Here is a 27,360-nt window from a genome sequence, read left to right on the forward strand (position 1 = left end):
AAAAAGGAGAAGTTACAACAGACACCGCAGAAATACAAAGCATCCTAAGAGACTACTACAAGCAACTCTATGCCAATAAAATGGACAACCTGGAAGAAATGGACAAATTCTTAGAAAGGTATAACCTTCCAAGACTGAACCAGGAAGAAACAGAAAATATGAACAGACCAATCACAAGTAATGAAATTGAAACTGAGATTAAACACCTTCCAACAAACAAAAGTCCAGGATCAGATGGCTTCACAGCTGAATTCTATCAAACATTTAGAGAAGAGCTAACACACATCCTTCTCAAACTCTTCCAAAAAATTGCAGAGGAAGGAACACTCCCAAACTCATTCTATGAGGACACCATCACCCTGATACCAAAACCAGACAAAGATACTACAAAAAAAGAAAATTACAGACCAATATCACTGATGAATATAGATGCAAAAATCCTCAACAAAATGCTAGCAAACAGAATCCAACAACACATTAAAAGGATCATACACCATGATCAAGTGGGGTTTATCCTAGGGATGCAAGGATTCTTCAATATATGCAAATCAATCAATGTGATACACCATATTAACAAACTGAAGAATAAAAACCATATGATCGTCTCAATAGATGCAGAAAAACTTTTGACAAAATTCAACACCCGTTTATGATAAAAACTCTCCAGAAAGTGGGCATAGAGGGAACCTACCTCAACATAATAAAGGTCATATACCACAAACCCACAGCAAACATCATTCTCAATGGTGAAAAAGTAAAAACATTTCCTCTAAGATCAGGAACGAGACAAGGATGTCCACTCTCACCACTATTATTCAACATAGTTTTGGAAGTCCTAGCCACGGCAATCAGAGAAGAAAAAGAAATAAAAGGAATTCAAATTGGAAAAGAAGAAGTAAAACTGTCACTGTTTGCAGATGACATGATACTATACATAGAGAATCCTAAAAATGCCACCAGAAAACTACTAGAGCTAATCAATGAATTTGGTGAAGTTGCAGGATACAAAATTAATGCACAGAAATCTCTTGCATTCCTATACACTAATGATGAAAAATCTGAAAGACAAATTATGGAAACACTCCCATTTACCATTGCAACAAAAAGAATAAAATACCTAGGAATAAACCTACCTCAGGAGACAAAACACCTGTATGCAGAAAACAATAAGACACTGATGAAAGAAATTAAAGATGATACCAACAGATGGAGAGATATACCATGTTCTTGGATTGGAAGAATCAATATTGTGAAAATAACTATGCTACCCAAAGCAATCTACAGATTCAATGCAATCCCTATCAAATTACCAATGGCATTATTTACAGAACTAGAACAAATCATCTTAAAATTTGTATAGAGACACAAAAGACCCCAAATAGCCAAAGCAGTCTTGAGGGAATAAAATGGAGCTGGGGGAATCAGACTCCCTGACTTCAGACTATACTGCAAAGCTACAGTAATCAAGACAATATGGTACTGGCACAAAAACAGAAACATAGATCAATGGAACAAGATAGAAAGCCCAGAGATAAACCCCCACACCTATGGTCAACTAATCTATGACAAAGGAGGCAAAGATATACAATGGAGAAAAGACAGTCTCTTCAATAAGTGTTGCTGGGAAAACTGGACAGCTACATGTAAAAGAATGAAATTAGAACACTCCCTAACACCATACAGAAAAATAAACTCAAAATGGATTCGAGACCTAAATGTAAGACCAGACACTATAAAACTCTTAGAGGAAAACATAGGAAGAACACTCTTTGACATAAATCACAGCAAGCTCTTTTTTGATCCACCTCTTAGAGTAATGGAAATAAAAACAAAAATAAACAAATGGGACCTAATGAAACTTCAAAGCTTTTGCACAGCAAAGGAAACCATAAACAAGATGAAAAGACAACCCTCAGAATGGGAGAAAATATTTGCAAATGAATCAACGGACAAAGGATTAATCTCCAAAATATATAAACAGCTCATGCATCTCAATATTAAAGAAACAAACAACCCAATCCAAAAATGGGCAGAAGATCTAAATAGACATTTCTCCAACGAAAACTTACAGATGGCCAAGAAGCACATGAAAAGCTGCTCAACATCACTAATTATTAGAGAAATGCAAATCAAAACTACAATGAGGTGTCACCTCACACCAGTTAGAATGGGCATCATCAGAAAATCTACAAACAACAAATGCTGGAGAGGGTGTGGAGAAAAGGGAACCCTCTTGCATTGTTAGTGGGATTGTAAATTGATACAGCCACTATAGAGAACAGTATGGAGGTTCCTTAAAAAATACTCAGTGTATAGCCCATCGACTAGCTTATGTAATTAATCCCATTAGCAATTAGATATTACGTTTTTAAAAAGTGAATTGAAAATTAAATGCCCTATTTTAATATTGATTTCTGTTACAGTTTATTATTAGTAGGCCATCATGCTAATAAACACTATATGTATTGAAATAGAAGGTATTTGCTTTTTATTTTTCTCCACTTAGCTAGTTATTAAATATGAATTCTTTGCTAAAATAGTCAAAACCTCTGAAAGGCACTCAGATATGGAAAAATGTGAGAATTTTTTTCTGAATCAATTATTTACCTGATTTTTTGGTGAACTGCCTGAAATAGAATTAATCTTTATTAAGCACTTTTAAATGATTATTTAACCCTAATAATCTTATTTATTATGCATTTTGGTCGTGTTTTTAGTATCATAGTGCTAATAAATGAGGATTCTGGCTTATCATATCCCTTTATGATAGTCTCTAGACATTTTTAAATAGTATTCACCTTTGATATTACCTTTCAGTCCAGACACATTTTTTCTTTTATCGGTAGACAACTTGAAAAGCCAATGTATTTATTTCTCTCTTTATTTTTATTTTGAAGACTTTGCATTGACAGTCTTCTATTGTATCTTGAATAGACTCAGAAATGGAAGGTACAAAGTGTTATAGAAACACCAGGCATTTCTTTCTAGCCACTGACATGTTCCCCTTGGTCACCAAGCCTTTGAGACGCCTTAGATGTCAAGAGTTTAGTAGAAGAACTGCTTTCCAGCTACCATGCTGTAATCTTGGGAATAACAAGAAATTAATTTTGAAAATAGTTTGTACTCCATTGAAGAAAATCCTTTATTGAGTTGAGATATTATTATCACCATTATTATCTCTCTGGCTAGACTCTTATTTTGTTGATAGCATTCATGCTTTACTTTCTTAGCTACCTTAAAAAACTAAGTAAATATTTTATGAAATTGCCAATTGCAGTCTACACATTTATGTTTCTTGAAAACTCCTGATTCAGGGACCAAGTTCCATCAAATGAGCTGGACCCACATCCACCAAGACTAAACTTACAAATCAGCTACATTCATTTAAAGAGGGAATGAGAGTAATGGATTTTAACCTCTTAGAACAAAAACTGTGTCTTATTTTGCATATGGTACTGCAAAGAATGCTATTGGAAAGTAGATAATAAATTGTAACCAAACCAAACCAGTGAATAAATGAAGAAAAGTAGAAGATGTTCTTAGACTATATGGTGACCTTGAGACTGAAATGATAGCATGGGCATTTTCCCTCTAGATCTTTACTCTTGAATATTCACCAAAGTGGAAGACATTTGTTGAGTTCACTGGGTTTTGAAATATATTTTTTCTATAAAAGAATCTTCTCTTTGGTAATCAGGGGCAGTTTTAAGACCTACATCCATAAAACAAGCTGAGATGATTCCCTGAGTTTTCCAATAGTCAATATTGAATGAAAATTGAATGAATGTTTTAAATATTGAATAAATTCATTACCAGCAATTAAGCTGTTGTTTCTGTTTGTTCCCCAGCTAGGAACAACTGACAGTTCTCTACACTCCAATTTATCATTAAAACTGTTTGCCAGCCCATCATATGGAGATGTGGTGTCCTCAGTTGTAGCAACACAAGCTTTAAACAAAGAACTTTGCTTTCAGTGGTACATTCCTCCCCTGGAAAAACCTCCAAAGGAAACAGAACCTATGGTATGTAATATAATTATAAAGCTAAATCTTACATTTGGATATAAAGTTTAATGAAGCCATTATAACTTAAAGAGTAGAGAAGATCCTCTTATCATATAGACAGAAATATACAGCAATTTAGAATCTATGTTGTCTAGCAGAATGAATGTTAAATAATTAAGAGATCCTAGGAAAGTTGGACTCATGTTGATCATTTTCCTTTTTCCTGAACTTAAAGAGAAACTTTCCAATGTGTCACCATTATATATGATGTTTAATATTTTTTTGTAGTTATCCTTTATCACATTAAGGAAATTTTTTCCTATTGCCACTTTGATAGGAAGTTTTATCATGAATATTTTACTGTATCTATTAAGAGGATTTTATCATTTATCTCTTTTAATATAGTAATTGATTTTATAATGTTAAATCAGCCTTGTGCTCCTGAGATGAACTCAAATTGGTCATGATGTATTCATTTTACTAGATTCAGTTTGCTAATGTTTCATATTGAATTTTTGCCACTGTTTTCAAGAGTAATATTGGACTATAATTTTTCCTTTTTGTGCTATCCTTGTCAGATATTTTCTGTATGAGGCTTTTGCTAGGCTCATAAAATGTGTTGATAAATATAACCATGTTTTTCTGTTCTATGGTGAAGTTTGTGTAAGTTTGGAGTAACCTTTTTCCTCAGATATTTGCTAAGAACTCATCAATAAAGCCCTTGTGTGTTTTTGTTGTGAGATAATATAAGACTAGTGATGTAATTCTCCATAGTTAGAGGCAGTCTTTAAGCAACAGTACTAATGTACTGGTTATCAGAGCTGGTATCAGTTCTGATTGGGCTAATATCTGTTCTAATGGTTAGTGCCTTTGTCAAACCAAGTTTTAAGTATTTTAACTATCACCCCTGTTTATAGAACATTGGGATTTTCTATTTCTTCATGAGTTAGTTTGCTTAAGTTGCTTTTCTAGGAATTTTTCCCATTTTATTTAAAATTTCTCTCATATTTTTAAGCTATCTGGTGTATTTGTAGTGAAGTATCCCTTTTCATGCCTTATATTGCTTATTTGTGCATTTTTTTCTTGATCATCATCACCAGAGATTTCTCATTAATTAGTTTTATTTCATTAACCCTGAATATCTTTCTTCTACTGTTGTTTTCGTGTGTGTGTGTGTGTTCTTTTCCTAACTACTGACTTCTTGAGATAGATATTAGCTCAATATTTAGTTCTTTCTTTTCTAATCTATGCATTTTAAGGCTATCAGTTTCTCTCTAAATATTGCTTTGGCTTCATCCCACAAGTTTTATTATAGTACTGTCATCATCTTTCAGTTAAAAATAACTTTTAAAATTTCCATTGTGATTTCTTCTTTGACTCGTGGGTCATTTCAACATATGTTTCTTAAGTTACAAACTATATGAAGCTTTTCTAGTTGTCTTTTGTTATTTATTCGTAGATTATTTTGTTCTGTGGTAATAAAAAAATGCTCTGTATGACTGATATTTGTTGAAGCTTGCTTTTTTTTGCCAGGAAGGTGTTTATTGTGTAAATATTCCATTGCTCTTAAAAAGAATGTGTTCTCCTCAGTTGTTGAGGCAGTGTTGATATATGTCCAATAGGTTAGTTTGTATAGTCTTGTTCATATACTCTATATTCTTGGTGATTTTTCTATTTTTATTTGAAAATCAAAACAAAGGATCCCACATGCCTCGGTGGGATTTATTTTTTTTAATCAATTACTGTTGACCCTTGAACAACATAAGAGTCAGGGTGCTGACCTTCCTCACAGTTGAAAATCTATGTGTAACTTTACAGTTGGCTCTCCATATCCACATTTTGGATTCAGTCAGCCATGGATTGTGTAGTATAATCATACGTATTTATTGAAAAAAATTCTCATAAAGTGGGACCTGTGCAGTTCAAACCCATGTATTCAAGAGTCAGCTGTACTGAGATTTTAACATTTAATTCTCTCACTGAGATTGCTGTTGTTTTGTTTTTTCTTGTAGTTCTGTCAAATTTTACTTTACCTAATTGGAGGCTTTGTTCTTAGGTGCAAACAGATTAATAAGCATTGTGACTTCTCAGTGAATTCAGTGACTTCTGACCTTTTTGTAATAATGATTTTTCCCTCATAAAGTCTGCCTTGTTTGATATTACTAGAGGAAAGTGACTTTCTTGTGGTTGTTATTTTCATATTTCTTTTTCTAACCTTTTGCTTTCAACCCGTTTGTGTACTTGTGTTTTAATTTTTTTTTTCAAAGTATTTTATTTATTTATTTGTTTGGCTGCACCGAGTCTTAGTTGTGGCACGTGAGATCTTTCATTGCAGCTCTCAGGCTCTTCATTGCAGTACACAGGCTTCTCTCTAGTTGTGGCATGCAGACTTCAAAGTGCACGGGCTCAGTAGTTGCAGCGTGTGGGCTTAGTTGCCCCACAGCATGTGAGATCTTAGTTCTCAGGGATCGAACCTGAGTTCCCTACATTGGAAGGTGGATTCTTAACCACTGGACCACCAGGGAAGTCCCTTAATTGTATTTTTAAATAAAGGTATACACTTGGATATTTTAAAATACAGTCTGACAATATTGTATTTTGACTAGAGAAGTTAGTCCATTCACACTTAATGCAAATAATAATATATTTGGTTTTAAATCTACCATATTATTTTGTGTTTTCACTTGTCTCACATTTTCTGTTTTCCTCAGGTTTTCTGTCTTTCTCCCTTTTTTGGGATTGATTACTTTTTTCATTCATTTGTCCTCTCTGAACTTTGAAATTATACGCTCTTTTGCTGTGCTTTTAGTGGTTACCCTCAGGACAACATACATACTTATCAAAGTCTAAAGTTTCTTTTTTTTTGAAAGATTTGTTTATTTTTGGCTGTATCAGGTCTTAGTTGCGGCACATGGGATCTTCATTGAGGCATGTGGGATTCTTTTCGTTGCAGTGCGCAGGCTCTTCATTGTAGTGTGCGGGCTTCTCTCTAGTTGTGGCATGCAGGTTTTCTGTCTCTAGTTGTGGCTTCTGGGCTCCCAAGCGCGTGGGCTCTGTATTTGTGGCACGTGGCTCCAGAGCACATAGGCTCTGTAGCTTGTGGCACACGAGCTCTAGTTGAGGTGCGCGAGCTCAGTAGTTGTGGCCACGGGTTTAGTTGCACTGTGGCATGTGGGATCCTAGTTCCCGACTAGGGATCGAACCGGTGTCCCTGCACTGGAAGGTGGATTCTTTACCGCTGGACCACCAGGGAAGTCCCAGTCTAAAGTTAATGAATGATCTTTATTCCTCTAATGACTTAAATGATATTATTGCACATTTTCTTTTTTTAACCAAAATAATATTATTTTTAATTGTTTTATACAAGAGTTATTTTCCTTTAGAATTTTCTACATATTCATCATTTGCTTTGCTTTCTACTCCTTCTTGCATTTTAGACATTCCATTTAGGATCACTTCTTTCTGTTGAAGTACATATTCTGGAATTTCTTGTGGTGAGCATCTTCTGGAGGCAAACACTCAATTTTTGTTTGCCTGATAAATATCATTGTTTTACATTTATCTGTGAAATAAATTTTTATGGAGTAAAGAATTAAAGATTGGAAATTATTTTCTTTCAGTACATTGAAAATGTCATCTACTCATTTCCATTGTTCTCTTGAGAGTCAAATTGTTGTTGCTTTAAAAATATTCTGACTTCTTTCACGAGCCACTTTTGAGACTTTGTCTTTGCACAGTCTTACTGGGAATGGTTTTCTTTTATTTATTTTGCTTACATTAGTGTACTGGTTAAGAACACAGACTCTAGAGCCCTCAGAATGGAGCAAATCAGACTCTTGTTTTGAATCCCAGCTCTGTTACTTAGTAATTTTGTAACCTTCAGTAGATTAGTTAACTTTTCTGTATCATGGGTACCCTAGAGATAATTGTGTAAACTCTCGACCTAAACAGTAGTTGTCATTTATTATTCTTATGTGAAATGATTTTCACATTATTATGCTGTTTGAAAGTTTAACTTCAAATACACATGTAATACACTTGGTAAGCATTATTTTAAAGCACCTTTTAAAGTTTACCAACAATATCTCCTTATACATACTTTAGCTGCCAACAATGGGCAGAAAATAGAGTAAACTCTGCCTAACCAGCAAAAATTAAAGTGCGTAGCAAATAGGAGAAAAAACTTAGTTTCTCTCTAAATGCTGTTTACAAATCTGTATCACATACGTAACTCCTTATTTTAATGTTTATTATCTTTATCTAACTCTATATCTGTATTCATATCTATGTTCAAATGCATGTATAGACATTTGCAACAGGGCTAATTGGGGAGCAGGAAGTGGGGCAAGTATTTGGGAGCAGTTCAGTATCAATGCCTGAACTCTGAGAGGTAGAACAGTGATTCTGATTCTAGGAGAGTCTTGAAGAGGAGTCAAGCTTTTAAAAATGGGACAGGGGGTCTAACTACCACCTTTTGCAGAGGAACCTTCCAACAACATTTGCCATATAGTTTTACCCTATTCAGTACTTTTTATCTGTTTTTTTTGCCTCCTGCCATGGTCTGCTCCTGTACTTCCTACCTCTTGAGTGCTGTCCCCTCTAGCTGTGGCTCTGGTAACTTCTGCTGCTCCTTGACTCACGTGAACCGTGTCAGATGGTGAGACCTCCAGAGCCCGCCTCTCTTTGCTCTCAAGCACGCTTCTCCCAATTGCCTCTTCATTCTTCTTCCTCAGGCTGGCAACCTGCTGCTAACTCTTGGTCAGTTATACATCCCTCCTGCTCACACAAAAAAGAGAAACTTGAACACATCACTCCCCAGAAACATTTAAAGCTATTTCTCATATTTTGAAAGTATTCTCCTTCCCACCCTTTCCATACCCAATCCTTGCGAGATATTCCATATACATTTTGGAATAATAAATCTGTGGTCTCTTTGGGGGAATTTAGTACAGTAGTTTTCAAACAAAAGTTCCAAGAATACTCATGGGTCATGGAGTCAATATAGTGTGTCATGAGTAGTATATTTTTAAAGAAATTAAATATAAGAAGGCAATATCAGAATGCATCACATACAGTAAGTGAAAATGTTGTTTTCTGAAACTTTTGTTTCATGACAGATACTGTTAAAAAGAACATTTCTAGATTGACATTTGGCATCCTGATGAATTTGTTTACTTGCTGGCAAGAGAACCAACAAGGTGTGATAAAAGAGTATATCCATTCAGAAAGGGTATGAAAGGATGACATTGTTGGGGAACAGATTGTTTACCCAAATAGTTAGTTTTAAAAAATGAGGAACAAAGTATAAAGTTCATTTCACAAGGTTGTAGAAATATCACATCCCTATCAGTCTGGGGCAGGATGATCGTGGGAGTTAATGTTAAGACTGCATCTGTGGCTGATAATTAGAATAACGAGGTTTCATGAATCAACAGTCATGTCTGACAGTTAGCATGGGCGCATGAACTGATGTCAGACAGAGATTAGAAGCAGAGCACCAACTAACAAATTCTGATTTAAACAGGTTGCTTGAGTGACTTGCGTAAGCCACAAAGACACAGAACACACAGTTGTTTTTTTTAAATTAATTAATTAATTTTTGTCTGCACTGGGTCTTCATTGCTGCGTGTGGGCTTTCTCTAGTTGTGGCGAACGGGGGCTACTCTTCGTTTTGGTGCGCGGGCTTCTCATTGGGGTGGCTTCTCTTGTTGTGGAGCACAGGCTCTAAGTGTGTGGGCTTCAGTAGTCGTGGCACGTGGGCTCAGTAGTTGTGGTTCATGGGCTCTAGAGCGTAGGCTCAGTAGTTGTGGTGCGCGGGCTTAGTTGCTCTGCGGCATGTGGGATCTTCCTGAACCAGGGCTCGAACCTGTGCCCCCTGCAATAGCAGGCGGATTCTTAGCCCATGTGCCACCAGGGAAGCCCCCAGAGCACACAGTTTTCCTATCTTAGTTCAGGGACATTTTTCCCCCTTTGACAATGAGTATGTATGTATTGGGTCATGATAAAAGATTCAGTTGCTGCCATAAATCTCAGCTACCAAATCAGGAAACGCTGACTTGGGAGGGCTAGATCTTCTCAGACCTAAGAGTCTATTTTTTCATAAGATAACACTGAAATTTGTGTGATGCTTTAAATATTCATGTATGTGAGCTTTCATCTATTCATTATCTTAGACCTTTAGTGTAGAGTTTAATGTTGGAAAAACTGGGTGCAGCTCATGAAACCCATAAGATAATAGCAATAATGAACACGAATGTAGAGCTTACTGTGTTCCAGGTATTTTACTTCATTAACTTCACAGCAACTGTATGAGGTAGGTACAGTCGTCCCTCAGTATTCACAGGGGATTGGTTCAGAACCCCCTCAGATACCAAAATCCATAGATGTCCAAGTCCTTTGTATAAAATGGCATAGTATTTGCATATAAACTATGCACATCCTCCTGTATACTTTAAATCATCTCTTCATTACTTATAAAACCTAATACAATGTAAATGTTATATAGATAGTTACCAGCACATGGCAAATTCAAATTTTCGTTTTTGGAACTTTCTGGATTTTTAAAAATATTTTTGATTCACGGGATGTTGAATCCATGGATGCCAAACCCATGGATCCAAACGGCCGAGTATTATCATTAGCCCCATTTTACAAAAGAGGAAACTGAGACCCAGGATGGAGGAATGCTAGTTGACAATGAATCAGGATTGGAGCAACTCAACACATTGTTGAGTTGGAGGGAAGCAAACGACTGCAAAGGCTGTTGTGTTGAAGGCAGCTGGACAGCCCAAGGCATGTTCTTCAGAGGCCACAAAAGATGTAGGCAGACAAGCATGATCAAGTGCAAGAAGTCTGATCGAGCAAAGCACTGAAAAGCAAGACTCCATCTGGCAAGTAAAAACAGAAACTTGGATAGAGCTGAAATAGTTCTTGGAGATAAGTTTATTCAGAAGTCCAGCCTGTTTGGGAACAAGAAATATGGAGCCAGTGCTCTTTTCTGGAGGTCTTTAAATCCCTAAGAAGAGCAAGACTCTATTTCAGAGTCCCAAAGAAACAGACTGTGCATTCGAGACAAGCTCAGGCCTAGCAGGATAGTGAAGGATGAGCTAGGGTTCCTGGGAAAATTACCAAGTCTTAACAAAAGCAAAAGCCCAATGTTATCAACTTGGATGTCAGGAGTGCTATAACTTAGAGATCATACAGATGCCCAGGACCTCCCTCTGAGGTCCTCTGGATTCTGGGACTTGTTGGCTAAGTGATTAACTAGAGCCTGGTCCTGCAGATGGGGCCCAAAATTACATCCAGCTTCTGGAAGCTGGGGAAGACAAAAGCTGCATAAATGAGGCAGGCATCTGATAGTCCCTGGCCCTTGCAGAGTGTGGTCAGGAAACAGGCCCCCTGGCATCCCCTGGAAGCTCATTAGAAATGCAGAATCTCAGGTCTCACTTCAGACCCACTGAATCAGAATATTCGTTTTACTTGCACATTTTAGAATGTGCAAGTAATGTATGCACATTTAAGGTTGAGAAGCACTGGTCTAGGCTGGTGCTACCAGTGAACTTACAGATCTCATGATGACTCTCCAAGAAGTTACTCCATTGCCAGTTTATATAGTGGGCTCCATTAGTAACCTCTGACTTTTGGTATCACCCAGGTCAAATGTCAGAACTGAAAGGAAACTAGGAGAACACCTAATCGACATTCTCATTTTACAGATGAGGAAGCAAAGTTCCACAGGGGTAAAATGACTTGACCAACACCACAACTCATTAGTGACAAAAATAAGAATGGGAACCTAAGTCTTTTCATTCTTAATATTGATTTCTTTACAAAACACATATAGCTCAACTGCTTACTAACTAATAAGTAAAGTATTTATTGAGTGCATACTATGTGCCAAGCATTTTGTTAGGTGATTAAGATATCAAGATGAGGAAATTACAAATCAGCTCCATCTAGTGGAAGAGGGATTCGTCTTTCACTGTTCCTGGGCTGTGAGGACAAGACGATTTTTTCTTTTTCTTTATTTCTTTTTTTTTTAATTGAAGTAAAATTGTTTTACAATATTGTATTAGTTTCAGGTGTACAACATAATGATTCCATATTTGTATACATTACAAAATAATCACCATGAAAAGTCTAGTTATCATCTGTCACCATACAAAGTTGTTACAGTAGTATTGACTATATTTCCTATGTGTATATTACATCCCTGTGACTCATTTATTTTGTAACTGCAAGTTTGTACCTCTTAATCTCCCCCATCTATTTCACTCATCTCCCAACCCCTCTCCCCTCTGGCAACCACAAGTTTATTCTCTGTACCTATGAGTCTGTTTCTGTTTTGTTATGTTTGATCATTTGTTTTGTTTTTTAGAGTCCACATGTAAGTGAAATCACGTGGTATTTGTCTTTCTCCGTCTGACTTATTTCACTTAACATAATACCCTCTAGGTCCATCCATGTTGTCCCAAATGGCAAGATCTTGTTATTTTTTATGGCTGAGAAATATTTGTTTGATTGATTGATATATTGATAACTATATATGTGTGTGTATATATATATATATTATATATATATTATATATATAATATATATATATATATAATATATAATATATATATATATAGTTTTGAATTAATGTTTTTTCCAGAAATGGAATTGCTGGATCATATGGTAGTTCTATCTTTAATTTTTTGAGGGACCTTCATACTGCTTTCCATAGTGGCTGTACCAATTTACATTTCTACCAACAGTGCATGAGACTTCCCTTTTCTCCACACCCTCATCAACACTTGTTATTTGTTCTTTTTTTATAATAGCCACTCTGTCAGGTGTGAGGTGAGCATTGTGGTTTTGATTTTCATTTCCCTAATAATGTTTGATGTTGAGCAGTTTTTCATGTGCCTGTTGGCCATCTGTATGTCTTCTTTGGAAAAATGTCTACTCAGATTCTCTGTCCATTTTTTAACCAGGTTGCTTGTTTGTTGCTTTTTTTGAGCTTGAGTTGCATGTGTTCTTTGTATATTTTGGATACTAATGCCTTATCAGATATATCACTTGCAGATATCTTCTCCCACTCAGTAGGCTGTCTTTTCATTTTGTTGATAGTTTCCTTCATTGTGCAGAGGATTTTTAGTTTGATGTAGTCCCATATGTTTATTTTTGCTTTTGTTTCCTTTGCCTGAGGAGATGGATCCAAAAAAAATATTGCTAAGACCAATGTCAAAGATCATATTGCCTATGTTTTCTTCTAGGGGTTTTATGGTCTCAGGTCTTACATTTAAGTCTTTAATCCGTTTGAGTTTATTTCTGTATATGGTGTGAGAGAGTAGTCTAGTTTGATTCTTTTGCATGTAGCTGTCCAGTTTTCTCAACACCATTTATTAAAGAGGTTGTTTTTTCCCAATTGTATATTCTTGCCTCCTTTGTTGTAGATTAATTGGCCATATAAGTGTGGGTTTATTTCTATTCTGTTCCATTGGTCTATGTGTCTGTTTTTGGGCCAGTACCATACTGTTTTGATTGCTATAGCTTTGTAGTAGAATTTGAAATCAGGGAGCATGGTATCTACAGCTTTGTTCTCCTTTCTCAGGATTATTTTGGCTCTTTGAAGTCTTTTGTGGTTCCATACAAATTTTAGAATTATTTGTTCTAGTTCTCTGAAAAATGCCATTGGTATTTTGATAGGAATTGCATTGAATCTGTAGATTGTCTTGGGTAATATGGTCATTTTAACAATGTTACTTCTTCCAGTCCATGAATACAGTATATCATTCAATTTGTTTCTGTTGTTTTCAATTTCTTTCATCAGTGTCTTATAGTTTTCTGCGTACAGGTCTTTTACCTCCTTGGTTAGATTTATTCCTAGGTATTTTATTCTTTTTGATGCAATTGTAAAGAGGATTGTTTTCTTAATTTCTCTTTCTGATAGTTCATTGTTAGTGTATAGAAATGCAATATATTTCTGTATATTAATTTTGTATCCTGCAACTTCACTGACTTCATTTATGAGTTCTAATAGTTTTTTGTGGTGTCTTTAGGATTTCTATATATAGGATCATGTCATCCGCAAACAGTGACAGTTTTACTTTCTTCCTCTGTAATTTGGATACCTTTGATCTTCTTTTCTTGTCTGAGTGCTGTGCCTAGGACTTCAAATACTGTGTTGAATAAAAGTGGTCATAATGGGCATCCTTATCTTGTTCCTGATCTTAGAGGAAAAGCTTTTCACCATTGAGCATGATGTTAGCTGTAAGTTTGTCATATATGACCTTTATTATGTTGAGGTATGTTCTTTCTATACCCACTCTGTTGAGAGTTTTTATCATAAATGGACGTTGAATTTGTCAAAAGCTTTTTCTGCATCTATTGAGATAATCATATAATTTTTATTCTTCAGTTTGTTAATGTGGTGCATCACATTGACTGATTTGCAAATACTGAATCATCCTTGCATCCCTGAGATAAATCCTACTTGATAATGATGAATATACAAGGCAGTTTTAAATATAGTATTCCTCAGTGTTTGTCAAACCATATCACTTCTTTCCATTGAAAAAAAAGAGTATTTCAGAAGTGAATAAAGGAACACTGGAAATTTTATCATGGGCATATTGCCTCCTGAAGAATCCAGTCCTGAGTATGCAAGGTTATATAACTTATCCTTGAGGAGTAAAGACAAGTTGGGAATAGAACTAAGCACTATTATCAACTAAGAACTAAGTGGATTAGATGAGGACAGGCTGAGGGATTAGATGGAAAGCTGGTTTGGGATTAGCAGCAGGTCCAAGAGAATATAGAAAATGAGGTATCCAGGAAGGGTAAGGAGCCAGTAGTGATCATGGGGCTAAAAATGACAACAATAATGCTCTAAATACTGCTTAAAGCACTTTACGTTGACTCACTCAATCCTCACCCTGATCCATGGGATGGGGATTACCATATCTTAATTTTACAAATGAGAAAGCAGAAACGTAATGTTTTAATAATTTGCCCAAGATCACACAGCCAGTAAGTGGTGGAGGCAAACCCAGGCACCCCAGCTCCAGAGCTCTGGCTCACAACAACTATGCGAGTGAGTTTAGTGTTTTGTTTAAATATTGCCCTACTTTATTCAAGTTAATTCTGATTTCAGACTAAAGGAGAGACTAAGATACCCAGGAGCAGCTTCCTGGGTCCTCTCTCAGTTGCACAGGACACACGTCATCTGTGGGTCATGAACCGCTGAAATATGGTGAGATATCTTGGTTTCAAGAAAGCTGCTGTCTTACCTGGGAGAGGAGTCTTTTGTACCCCTCTGATCATGTAGTCAAAACCAGGCATGAGCCAGACTCAGTGAGAGAAGTGAAGGTAACAATAGAATTCAGATGTAGATCATCAACATGTGCATTTTCTACAAAAAATGCTGATTAGCTGGCTGCCTCTTTGTGTGTTTCAGACTCTAAAACAGGGCTACCTTAATCACTATTTAGTACCTTCTATTCAGGTTTCGCCAAGGAATAATTCCATGACTTCAGTCCCCTGAGATGATTAACAAGGTTGCAACAGAGTAAAATTAACCCTGAACTTTCATAGGAGTTTAAGGCCTTCTATGTCTGACAAAAATTAAGCATCATTTTAATGCTTAATTCATTGTTGCCTAGGCATAGAATTCTAGGTTGAAAATTATTTTCCCTCAAAATGTGGGTGGCACTGCTCCATTATCTCTGGCAATCCTGCATTGCTGTTGAGAGTTCTGTTCCCATTCTGATTCCTAGTTCTTTGTGACTTTTTTCCTCTGGAAACTCTGGGGATCTTCCCTCTGTCCCCTGTGTTCTAGAATTCCATGATGTGCCTTGGTGTGGGTATTGTGCTGGATTCTTAGGGTGCCCCTTTCAATATGTGAAGTATATTCTTCAGTTCGTGGAGATGTTTTTCTTTGATAATTTCCTCCCTCTGATGATCTCTGCACTTTCTGGAATTTCTGTTATTCAGATATTGAGCCTATTAGATTGAATGTTTACTTTTCTCATCTTTTCTCCTCTCTTTATGTTTTTAAATTTAGGTTTATTTGGAGGGAGATATATTTAACTTTATATTTCAAATCTTTTATTGATTATTTAGTTGTTATGATCATATTTTTTAATTTTTAAGAGCTCTTATTCTCTTTGATTTTAATAGCACTGTGTTCTTATTTCATAGATGCAATATTGGCCTTTCTCTCTCTGAGGATATTAATTATGGTTTCAGTGATGTTTTCTTCTGCTCTGTGTCTTGTATCTGATTCTCCAAATTCCTTTTCTTACATTAGTTTCAGTCTCTACCTTTCATTTCATGTCTAGTGACCCTTGGCTGTCCGTTCATGTTTGAGGCACTAAGAAGCATGCTGAGTCAGGCTTATGGACTTTTAGCCTCACTGCAGGGTGACTGTGGGAGCTAGCGGCTTCATTGGTGGATCCTGAAATGTCAGTATCTGTAGGTCTTTCCTCTTCATCTGGGAAATTTCCCCAAAGAGGACTCTTTTAGACTCCTGCTTGGTTTTCTACGTTCTGGGCAGGGGCTGGAGTGGGGTAGAGGGATGTCTCTTGTTCAGAATATAGACTTTCACTTCATTCCAGCGTTTTCAGTTCAGCACCTCACCTCTGGAATCTAATGTCCCTCCTGAGCATAGATCTTTGATTTAACCTCAGCAGAGAGAAAAACGGAAGAAGTTTGGCCAGCAGAGGAGAGGCGGGGAAGGAGGGAGGGAGTCTCCTGGTTGCATGGACTCGGAGAAGGGATGGGAGGGAGGTTGTCCCCAAGGCGTTTGAGGTTCTTGGTCGTGCTCGTTGTTGGCAGCCCCTCTGAAGGCAGGTGGGACACAGCCTTTCCTCTCTGCTGACTAAGCAGAGGTGCTTTCAAAATGTTGCTAACATCTCTCATCTGCTTCATTTTCTCTCTTGCTTCTGTCTTTGTGGATTTATGCCTTTAAGAAAAAAAAAAAAAATCCCCCTTTTTTTTTTTTTTTTTTGGCCACACTGCAGGTGGCTTGCAGGATCTTAGTTCCCCCACCAGGGACCAAACCCATGCCCCCTGCAGTGGAAGCACAGAGTCCTAACCACTGGACCGCCAGGAATTCCCAAAATCCCTTTACTCTTATTTTAGTTTGATTTGTGAGGAAGCGGAGATAAATGCATACATTTAATTAGTTAATTTTGACTGTCAGCTCTGGACCTCAGCTTCCTTGGAAAGACTTAGAGCAGACCACCTCTACGGTCCTCTGAATTTCAAATTCTGTGAATTCATGATTGTAAATAGGTGCTGTCGAGTGTGGGACTGACTCTAAGAATTTTCAAAGTTCAAACATCAGGGAAATTACTAAAGCATGAGTCATTAGGAGAAGTTTCATCTTAAGAGATGGGGGCTGGTAAGTTGTGTGTGGATGGAATACACAGAGAGAACAGGAAGGGAACAGCATAAGTGAATGCACAAAAGTACCTATGACCACCGATGGGAAAGGGGCATATGGAGAAGGAACAAGCAACAAAGTTGGATATTCACCAGGTATAATATACATTAGAACTTGTTGCAGAGGGCCTTCAGAGGCTGAAATTTAAACTTAACTGCAGTAAGAAGTGTCAGTCTTCAAAAATAATATAACCTTGGTACCAACTAGCATTTATTTTCATCTCATAACCTTTGCACAATTCTTGTTCATATCATTTCTCTTTAAAGTGAATTGGAAACAAACAAAAAAAAAACCCTCATTTTTCTCTTCCAAAGAAAAACCTTTTAAAGTATAATGACACTATTTTGAGAACCGATGCTGCAGTTTTGAGGCAAAGTGTAAGTTTGATGTAACATGTTAAATGTCTTTTAATTTTCTTATAGGTGTTATTGTTGTATGCCTATAATATGAAGCCCCTGAATATTTCAGATGTTACATCTACTGCTTACAACAATGTATATGTTGGCTCTTTCTGGGTTCCACTAAACAGGCAAGTAAAGACAGATTATCCACAGCTCTAACCCTCCTTGCTGATACTTTCATAAGATTGACTGTTTCAGTAATATACAAGGTAAATCACAGAAGAACTTTTAGAAGACATTTTTGGAAAAGGCTTCCTTTTACTTAGCAGAGTATGATATTACAGTGGTTAAGAGCATGAACTCTGAATTCAGCCTGCTTTTGTTCAAATGCTGGTTGTGCCCCTTCGTATCTTCCTATCTCAGCAACCTTGACCAGGTTACTTAACCTCTCTGTGCCTCAGTCTCTTCATCAGTAAAATGGGAATAATAATAATAGGACCTAGAGTTGTTGGAGGAATAGTTTCTGGTACTTCATAAAGATAACAGACAGTACAAATATGTTGTCTGTACTATATTTGCCTGTAGTTTGGGGTGTGTTTTAAAAAGAACTTAATGTGGCTCTGTATTAAGTTGCAAAATTAAGCCCAAACTCCACCACCATCCTGGTCTCACCCTTTCCTCTTTGCCCAATTCTATTTTATATTGTTCCCCAAGTCAAAAGCCTCTGCGTCAGCCACTCTTGTTTTCCTCCCTCTGCTTCAAACAGGGGATGGAGACTCTAATTTTTGCTCATGCCTGGTGTTTCTCTTTTCTGATTTCACCTTACCAAATTCCTTGTTTGTTTTTCATTCTTTTTCTTTGCTTAGTTAATTTAGTTTTGATTCCATTGTTCATTGCCCTTGTGACCTCAGCCTCCATTTTCTCATTTCTGAGATGGAAATAATATTTTGCCTACCTTTTGGGGTTATTGTTAGGATCAAGCCAGACAGTGTGTGCATATACTTTGTATGCATGTATAATGTATGCAGATACTTTGAAAGGTTGAAAGCACTGGGCAAATGTCAAGTCTCATCATGGCCTCCTGTGTCTGTCAGTGTCAGCTCTTTGCCCTGCTCACCACCTGCTGAGTGCAGGGACTTGGCACTTCTCTGTCCTTACCTGGAGAGTCTGGTTCCTGGTCCTTGATTTCCATTTTGAAGAACTCTTTCTCTTTGGCCTCTCCATGAAAGAGAATAAAACAAGAGATGTTTCAAGGGCTGGCATACTTTCAATTATTCAGTCAACTTTCTTTTTCTTTTCCTTTTTAAAATTTTTTTCAGTGACATGCTGGAAAATCTTAGACACAGGACTATACCAGCACAGCTAAGCCACAAAGTTAGGAAATTATGTTCTTTCCTTGTACATCCAGAAACATGGCAGAATTTTTTTTTCAGAACCACATGATGAAAATGATTATAATTTCTGCAGAGCAGAATGTAATCAAACTGACAGGATTCTTGTTTTACTCCAGAAAGTTCTTGATTTGGGTGTGTTTATGATCAATGGTAGGGTGACTAAAGTTAGGGACATGCCCCTGTCACTGCGGCTATTATAGAGGAAGTTGCCTGACAAACGTTCATCTGATTCATCCCTTGGTGACACTATTTCTCCCACCTAGGGTGGAGTTCCTTGTGTTCTTATGAGGGTCAAGATCAGTCTATGGGGAATTGCTCTTGTTGATCATCCTATAGAAGGCAAAGTAAGAGCATGCTGGGGGAAACTGGGGAAATCGACGTTCTTGCATTTGTTCCTGATGTCATTTTGCTTTTTTGCATCATCTACTTCTTTTTCATAAAAATTTCCCTCCGTCCCTGCATGGAGACCTGCACACCCCCGCACACATACGTGCGCACCTGCGCTGTACGCGCCTGTATCCTAGAGTCACTGGGAGCCCTGCAGGTGGCTCTTTGCCTCCTTCAGCTGTTTCAGTGCTTTTCCAGCTTCTGACTGTATTCACTAGTTAACCTCTGTCTCCAGCGCCTCCATAGTTCACTGGACCGCAGCTCCAGAAGCTTTCTGTCCTCCACACAATTGCCACTGTGTCCTCTGCCCTCTTCCTCGGCTTTAGCTTTTCCTTTTTTCTTGATTCTTCTCCCTACCCCCACTCCCCACACAGTACCTGTCACTGAGTGGGCTCGTTGACCCGTCTCTTAGAGCCATTGCTGACTTGTCCTAATTCTTATCTTCAGGCCAGCCAGCCAATCAGAGCGTGGCACTGAGTTTAAGTAGGAGTAGATCTTTTGTCATTGCCTGGTGTTTCTTTGCCCATGTAGATATTTATTTTCTTTATTTTCATCTTAAGCAAATATTTTGGATGTCTACATTTTTTTGCTTTGTGTCTTTGCCAGTTTGTAATTATAAATCTGTCTGAGCATATAACTAGATCATAAACATTATGCAGGTGAGAATTGTGTCTCTGTGCTCATGTCTCTTCAATGAAGGAGTGATTGAATGATGTTTGGGGATGCCAGAAATCTAAGTGTTAAATAACTAAGGACTTACTTTACATGTTTTATTGATTCTGGGAATAAATGAATGCCTTACTTAACTTTTCAAGTAAAATGCATATATGTTTGTTATTTTTAGAGTTATTTCAGTTCACGAGAAATTATCTAATCTTACGCAAATCACTGAAATATCATTGCCTACAACTCCTAAAGTTACTTCAAATGAAAATGTATCTCAAGTAGAAGAAACGGAAGAGGAATCAATTGGTAAAGAAATGGAAGTAGGTTATTAAATAATGGAAAATTTTATTGCCATTGCAGGATGGATGTCATTATACATAATTAAATTATTTTTTACTTTATCAGAGCATAACTATGTAACTAAACTTGAACGGTGTGGTTCTTCTGGCCTGTACTTTCTCTACTTAGAGTACCAGATATAACCCAACTTTTGGACACATAAGTAATGTTTTCTTCAAAGCTCTTCTAAGCATACCAATTATAAGAAACTGATGGTAAATGAAAACAAAGCCAATCTAGAGAAATCATTCAGATGTAACCATGAATCCTAAGAAACAATGCTCTGTAAGTTTATAATGTTACTTTTAATTTTTTATTCTAGGTCTAGTATTTGAGCATTTTTATTACCCAAGTAATAGGGGAAGAAAAATTAGAAAATATAGATAAGCATATATCTTTCAGACTTCTTCTACACATCTATATTTTTCTAACTAGAAAAAAAGGCATTATCCTTATAGTGTGTTATTAATCTGTTTACAAAGTTGAGTGATGACTGATATTCATGTTTTGGAGGAGTTCCTTCTGAGTTCTAAATCCATTGAGAAATAGGACACAGGAAACTGATATATGGAGATCTCAAACATTGCATCATTACTGATAAAGCTGATTAGCAAACATGGCTCTGGATCTATGGCCAAACAAGCTTATTAATATTTCACCCCTGAATTAGCCAGACTTGCCCACCTAGTCACACAATAATCTAGCACACTTGTGTAACTGTAGGATTTCCCCCACTCCCCTTCTGACTTCCAGGCTGACTGCCTGGAGGAGCAGAGAATAACAGTCCTGCAGGCAGGGTGCCTTCAACAATGTAAGCAAAGATTGGCCCAATGGGGCTGAGCCTAGTTTGCTTTTCCCAAACTCACCAATCAGATAAGTGACTCCGCTCTCCTGGCTGCGTCCAAAAGAAGCTGGAAGTGTCCCTCCTTCTTCAGGAGTGGAGTGGAAGTTCCTTACCCTCTATGGAAATGAGAGGAGCAGGGAATACCTGTTCTCCCCTAATCACTTGCTCTTTGAATTTCCATTTGCACATTCATCCGGTTGCATGAGATATATGTTCTGTAGGTACCATGGCTATTTTTTTTTTAATCAAATAGATGTACAAGGTTTAAAATGAAAAGGGACAGTCTCCTGTTCGACATGTCCACACCCCACAGTCCTGCGAGCAGACCATTTTCAACTCTTTCAGCTGTTCCTTTTGTTATTTACTTCCAAGTCTTAAATAATATGCAGGATCAGTCATGAAAAGCAAAGATAACCAACACCCTTCAAATCCAAGTGGGTCCACTGGGCTCCATGTCTCCTCACACCAGCCTCCAGGCTGGTGGCACCCATCCTCTGGAACATCCCCAGTCACTGGGCAGGAGGGAAGAAAAGGGGCAAATCACACCCTGGCTCTTTGAGTTTCCATCATATCACTTCCACTAACATTTCACTGGCCAAGTAAGTCACGAGCCATGCCAACAATTCTGCTACCAACTTGGAAAGAGGAAAGCTGGAAAAATTGATGAATAGTGCTAATGACAGCTAAAAATAATAATTTTTTTGTTGATAAACCAGTTTTATATAATATCTATTGATTTTACTATACAAGGACTTTACTATACAAGGATTCCCTATACTTCTCCTCAACTTCTCCTTTCCCCATCCTTTCTAAATATTGTTATATCACAGAATTTAATTAAATCAGCATTCAGTGTTTACGTCATTATAAGCCTGTAAACAATGTTCACAGCCAAGTCACAGTGTACTGTGGTTATTTTCCTTTCCTGTATAAGGTTTCTTCACTTGTCTTTTTTCTTAACTTCTTTCTGATCATTACATCAGATCTGTCATATATTCATCCATAGATTTGTACCTAAGTGTTTATACTTACATCTCAACTCTTCTTTTCCTTCCTGGAGGCCCCACTCCTGCTCTGGTTAAGGACTGGTTGCCCCCAATGCCTGCAGCACAGCTCTGATTCTGGGACCTCCCTCTGCTGCTTTTCTGGTTGAATTCCCAGCCACTTGGGTCCCATCTCTGTTTTTCGTCTCTGAAAGCTTTTAGGATCTTTCCTTTATTTTTGTTCTGCTGTATCTTTTTTTTAAAAAATCACTTTCTGCTAGTTTAATATTCAATTGATGACCAATAACAAAACATTTTTAATTCTTAAAGAGTATTATTGGTATGGCTCTTTTTGTTTTCTTGTTTACCTTATCTTTACATCGATTATGTGAAAGTGCAAAAGTTGGCAACTCTCCTGATCTGCAGAATATACTTGTTGGCGTTTTTCAGTCTGAATTTACCAGTGGAGTAAATGAGTGCGTTTTTCAATATCATGAAAGCAACAAGTCCAGCTGTAAGAGGATTATCAGGCAAGAACAGTTAGTCTTTGCAAAAAGCAACTTTCCAGAATTTATGTCACCTGTGCTCTGTGCCTACATTTGTCATAGAACTGGTATCTTAGAATTTTAGTTGCACATCCTTTATAGTGTCCTCAAATGTTACAACACAAATTACCAGATGTTTAATGATAGTAATGATATTCTGAGTACTCAGAATAAATCTCCCAATAGATCAGATATCTCAAACTCATGAGATTCATATATGTAATTCTTCTCCTAAAGTGCATTGTTGCCCTTTCATATCTGTATTCAAGAACTCAGCTCATTTCGTTTTCGAACTTCTTTAGTAGATCACTTACAATCACAGTTTTTTAGTCATAGACCAAACTTACCAATTTGCTGTCTTTGAGCCATAACCTAGACTGTTCTTTGCTGAAATTGTCCTTGAATCCATTATTATATAGTTCATAAAAGGCAAATGATTATTTTTCTCCTGAACCCATTTGTCTTTTCAACTTACATTGTCTGAGACAGGAGAGCGAGTGTCCACAAGAGTAAGGATTCTAGGTTGTGCACTGCCACTCAGCTTTACTACCGAGGGCCAGTCACTTAATGTTTCCTGGGACTAGTCTTCTCCTCATCTCTAAACAGGATCCTTTCACTCAGATACTGCTGAGATGAAGAGATTGTCCCTTGGTTGGAATGAGAGCCATCAGAATTTTCCTGGGAGTCAGATGTCGGTATCAAGTTCATCACAATGAGCCCAGTGCCTGAGCCAAGAAGTTGACTATGAATATAAACAAATCAGGACTAAATAGGGGCAAGTAGGGGCGTTTGAATGCAAGCAGAGGGAAGAATCCAGACTGCCCACCTTGCCTTAGCCAAGCTTTGTGACTTGCTCTCATGTCCTGACTTGAGTGATATATGCGAGTAGCTCAGTCCCCTGAGTAGAACAAACTGCTTTCAATCCGGATGCTGTCCTCTGTGTTTTAGAGTTTATTTTATTCTCCAACTTAAAAATTGTTTCTTCGGCTTTAATTAGGGCATTTTGAGATGTGTTCCAGTTCTGGTGGTTCTATATGTGAAAGAATGTCGCAAAATGGAAAAAACCCTGCTATTTTTAGTTTAGGTGAATTAGCTAACAAATTAATTCACAACATTTGAAAGTTGTGAAATGGAAGGAATATATAAACTTTTCTCTTTTTTTCCCAATATACTAACCAGCACTTAAGAAAAAAAAAAAAAAAACAGCTAGGTTCTAGGTTGTATCAAATAAATTCCAGGGACTAAAATCTGCCAGTTCGTTGTCATGACAACCTTCACTTGGCGCTAATGAGAAGTTAACTAGGACACTTGAAGAGATCAATTCTGTTTGGGAGTTGGACAGGATTTCATAACCTCTATAATCAAATATATTTATTTCTATCTCAGTATGGATTTTTGGTGGGTTGTTAAATATAAAGGTCCAGAAAATGTGCCTTTGGTTGATATGGGAGGTGGTGAATCTTGTTCTCTTTCTCATTCCCTTCCTTTTTTTCTGTTTTCTCTCCCCCAAATCCCTATGGTCTGGAATAAGCCAAAGCTTCAGAACACAGGTATTAATTTAAGATGTTTTGGGAGGGCTACAGAACAGGTGTTCCAGTCACTTCTGGCTTGAAAACATGTCCTTCTTGCAAAATGGACAACAGTGGCTCAGAAACACTGGGTTGTTTTAACCTGTCATTCACAGCTTTTTGGGGTATCTTCAGAGCATATCAGGTGTTTTAAAGCATATAAAAGATGCAAACCATTCTGATTTTATGACACAAACACCTTTTTTGGAATGATAACATACTGATACCATAAGCCTAAAATATATTTACCAAGTCACCTAAGATGAGTTCAGCAAACACATGTGGGATGCCCGGATTGTACCAGGCAATTATATATAGTCAACATATCCCCAGTGTCAAAGTACTATGAAAACATAGAACAAAATACAATTGAACATTAGCATCAATTAACACGTTATCTTTGAGAAACCGTTACGTGCAAAAATGTTCCAGGCTTGAGGAGATAAGGACATACTGAAATCAGTACAATTAGGTCCCTGTCAGGAGGAGCTTAATCACTGTGTGAGTCTGGCCATAGGTACCCAGATGTCGTTCATAATGAGCCCAGCTGCCCAGTGGCCCTCTCTTAGCAAGCAAAGTCTGGCATTCAAAGAAACATCAATTTAATGTTCAAAACCATTGAAAATAATCTAAACCTTATTCTTATGAGTCTCTCGTAAGAATATCTGAGAAGGAATCCTTTCATGATATACAGCGTAACTTCTTTTAAATCTCCTTTTTCCCAACTGCCTTACTCTTAGTGCCTCTCTGACCTTCACAGTGGCAGCTCTCCAACCTCTGCCTCATTGGTTCAGACTCCTAAACCTCTCCCTCCAACTCAGTCTGCATGGAGTGTTTTGACTCCTCTCCCCTTCTCACTCTGGTTCAGCTCTTTTTTTTTTTTTTAACATCTTTATTGGAGTATAATTGCTTTACAATGGTGTGTTAGTTTCTGCTGTATAACAAAGTGAATCTTGTTCAGCTCTTGATTATGAAGTTCAGCTTAGTCTCTCTGACACCTTCCCCTTTTCCTGTTTCCCCCATTATCTGGAATCTACACTTACACAAAAGGGCAAGGTTGCTGATATCCTTCTTTCTCAATGGTGGAGCTGTTGATGCAAACTATTCTAATTTATCATTAAAAAAGTCTCATTCACATAGGTGTGTGTGTGTGTGTGTTAAGAGAGGAGTTGAGCTAGACTTTGTGCTTGCTTCAGTAGCGCAGGTAGCATTTTATAGCCCCTATAGACTGAAATAAAAACCATGTTTCCTTGAACCCTGTCCCCTGACTATATTGTTTTGGTCATTATCTCTTTCTGTGTCTCTTCCTCTCTCTTGACTTTGAATTCCTTTGCTCAGGGGTCTTATTCATCATTCGATCTCTGATATCTAGCCCAGTAACCAAAATATAGTGCCTCTTCAATAGTTGCATGTGAAACTTCTAGTTGGAGACCTATGGAGAGCACTTACTCCAGACTGAGGATACAGCAAGAGATGACAGGTGAAGTCATGGAGCTGGACGTTGTCTTCAGGGTGGCAGGAGTGCAGGGTGAATGTAGGGCCCTGGGAAGGCAGGGCTGGGTGTGGGGCGTAGGAAAAGCTGGGGGCAGCGCCCGAAAGAGCATCTCATGATCCACCCTGAAATTTGCTGAGATAACCCTGATGGCATGTGAAGGAGGGATGAGGGAAGCAGGAGTTTGGAGGATTGAAAACAACTTAGGAAGTTTTTTCCCATAAAATGGGTGAACAATAATGAGGACTTCAACTAAGTCAAAATGTTGACTCTTATTTTTGAAGTCACTCAGAAGCCTATCCCTCATCAAATCAACAGATGCTCCTCTTTAAGAGAAAATGGCAAAGATTGAGCAGGGGTCCTTCTGTGCCCTCCCAGGCCCCTTGCCAACTGCAGCATCCCTCCAACCGCCTTCTGCCTGGGATTGTTGAGTTCAGTGCTTTCCTTGTCTTCATTTCCGTGGCAGCAAGGTCACGGGAGGTTTCTCACAGCCCAACATCGAATCAGCCACTTTCCCAAGTGTGTATGTGGTTTACCTCAAATAATGCCAAAGAAACAGAACGTTGTTGAGGCGAAATTTGTGTTTGATACATGTTGAGACAAGCCATGGAAGGCATTTATCAGGTAACATGGCTGTCTTCATCTGTTATGGAAATGATTAATGATACAGACAGTGTCATTTTGCTTGATAGCTCTTGATGAAATCATGACAGTAACCCATCACAGCTATTATTGAAACCTTTTGTATAGAAAGAAAATATACTTTAACCAGTCCTAAGAACTCAATTAGAAATATAGAAATATGGATAAATAAGAAGAATACGTAAGAATTCACTCCAGGATGTGTGTTCCCCTCTGTCTAGTAAAGTGGACCAGGAGCCTGGAAAGTTCGTCATAGGAAGCTGGTGTCCCCCAATCAGTGCTGGATGTCCTGCCTGCCCTCCATCCTTTCTGGTCCCATGGAAGCTGCCCTACTTCTGGCCATGATCACTTCCTGCCCAAACAGTTTGAGTAGCCTCCTAGCTAATTTCTCTTTCTCTTATCTCTTCCTAGTCCAGTTCAGCTTTACATGGTAGCCAGAATTATCTTTCTAAAGCAGTCAGATCATTATCCCCTCAGTCCAGTGCCTCTCAATTTCCTAAGCAACAAAATCCAAATTCCTTACGTTTACATGTCCTATTATAAGTACACCTCTCAGCCTTATTTCTCACCACTCTCACCACCGTGCTTCCTATACACACCTGCAGTAAAGACTGTATCAGGTTCTTTATGTTCCTTGAATATCTGCTGTTTCATTGCTCCATCTGGAATGCCCTTGTCCCCATTCTCTGCCAGTTGAAGTCTTACTACTCTTTCATACCTCAGTTT

General features: G+C 37.7%; 1 protein-coding gene across 1 annotated transcript in view; it reads left to right on the forward strand.

The window, feature by feature from the left end:
- CFAP54 (cilia and flagella associated protein 54) overlaps nucleotides 1-27,360 on the forward strand; it is a 298,821-nt gene that overhangs the window by 238,934 nt on the left and 32,527 nt on the right. Inside the window, 3 exon segments of the mRNA XM_036865998.1 lie at nucleotides 3,849-4,022; nucleotides 17,856-17,962; nucleotides 20,400-20,541. Coding sequence (XP_036721893.1) covers nucleotides 3,849-4,022; nucleotides 17,856-17,962; nucleotides 20,400-20,541 — 423 coding nt within the window.

Source organism: Balaenoptera musculus, chromosome 10, assembly GCF_009873245.2.
Source record: "Balaenoptera musculus isolate JJ_BM4_2016_0621 chromosome 10, mBalMus1.pri.v3, whole genome shotgun sequence".
NCBI classification, from domain to species: domain Eukaryota; kingdom Metazoa; phylum Chordata; class Mammalia; order Artiodactyla; family Balaenopteridae; genus Balaenoptera; species Balaenoptera musculus.